Source organism: Trypanosoma cruzi, genomic scaffold, assembly GCF_000209065.1.
Source record: "Trypanosoma cruzi strain CL Brener 1047053517081 genomic scaffold, whole genome shotgun sequence".
Classification (NCBI taxonomy): domain Eukaryota; phylum Euglenozoa; class Kinetoplastea; order Trypanosomatida; family Trypanosomatidae; genus Trypanosoma; species Trypanosoma cruzi.
The window spans coordinates 271,464-272,657 of NW_001849542.1; the positions used below are offsets into that span (position 1 = coordinate 271,464).

General features: G+C 48.2%; 1 protein-coding gene across 1 annotated transcript, besides 2 other annotated features; it reads left to right on the forward strand.

Annotated features, from left to right (window-relative positions):
• Tc00.1047053480975.10 (hypothetical protein, conserved) lies at positions 1–820 on the forward strand (the record flags this gene model as incomplete). Its single annotated transcript, XM_797099.1, has 1 exon — positions 1–820. A coding segment is annotated over one exon (820 nt), but the record flags the coding sequence as incomplete, so codon positions are not given.
• Positions 1–1,194: a sequence feature (heterozygous, Esmeraldo-like haplotype).
• Positions 868–970: a mobile genetic element.

Sequence of the window (1,194 nt, forward strand, 5' to 3'; positions counted from 1 at the left end):
CAAGGCGGCACGCGAAGGTGCAGAAGCGGACACCGCATTGCAGTGGCTGCGCCTGCTCTCAGAAATACCCTCTTCTCTCTGTGATGAACAGACACTTGTTGTGTGGCTCTTTTGGACGATGCGGGCGCTTGTACAGTGGGAGGAATCCTTAAATTTCTCTTTTACTTCTTCAACCGTTGCAGAGGCGATCACGGAAAGCGTCCTTGCGGCGGTTCGCAATCTCAGCCTATCACTGGAGAAGTGTGGGGAGGACGCAGTGCTTCCACCAATGTTATTAAACTGGCTTGCTTCATACACAGGAATGCCATGGGGCGACGCAACCGCCTGGATTGCCAAACATGCAGGAGTAGAAGCCTCGCAAAGACGGCGCTTCCTATTTATCCGTTTGCCCTTTGGCCACGCTACATTTGATTCTTCCACCGATGCACCGTCACGAAAAAGGCTCCTTTCGAGCATAGAATGGGAACTGCAGAAGGAAACGATCCACAGGTGTGGTGGTCTTGGGCAGGATACCCCACATGGAGACGATAAACTGGAGATGAAATTACAAGGGCTGTTTAAAACTATCCGAGTCACACTTCTTCGTGCCTGGCAATCTCGTGCTTTCTCTGTCTGCAGTTCTGGGGAAATGAACCCAAATATGACAGATGCCTTTTCTCCTGTTGCTCCTCGCGTGCCAGTTTATAAGAGAAAAGGCTTTCTCCGCAACCGGTCTCGGGCACACGACGAAATTGCTCTGTTTTCATTTCAGGAGTTAGTTGGCTGCCTGTTGGAGGAGACATCGCTGAAACAGGTCAAGGCAACGAATAAAGAGACTTAGTTTTTTTTTCACACACGCACATACAGACGCGCAGGAAAAAGTGAGTGTTTGTTGTTATTTTTGGCTATCACACGCTCTCTTTTGATCCGAAACTTGCGGTGGGGTCTTGTGAATGGGAAACCTTTAATTCTGCCACTTTGTATGTAATAAGTGTCTTCCATCCGAAAAGAGTGCAGCGTCTCATGACAGAGACTATCGGAACAAATAAAATCGGAGCAAACATCGAGGCAGCGGCTTCGCCACAACATCTACCACTTTTTCTCCGTTTTATTTTTTTCATATGGACAAATTCGGAATCCGGTCAGCGGCTCGGATGAATATCCTGTACCTTATCTCTGTTCTTTCAGAGAAAATGGGGTATGTCTCATCCACTT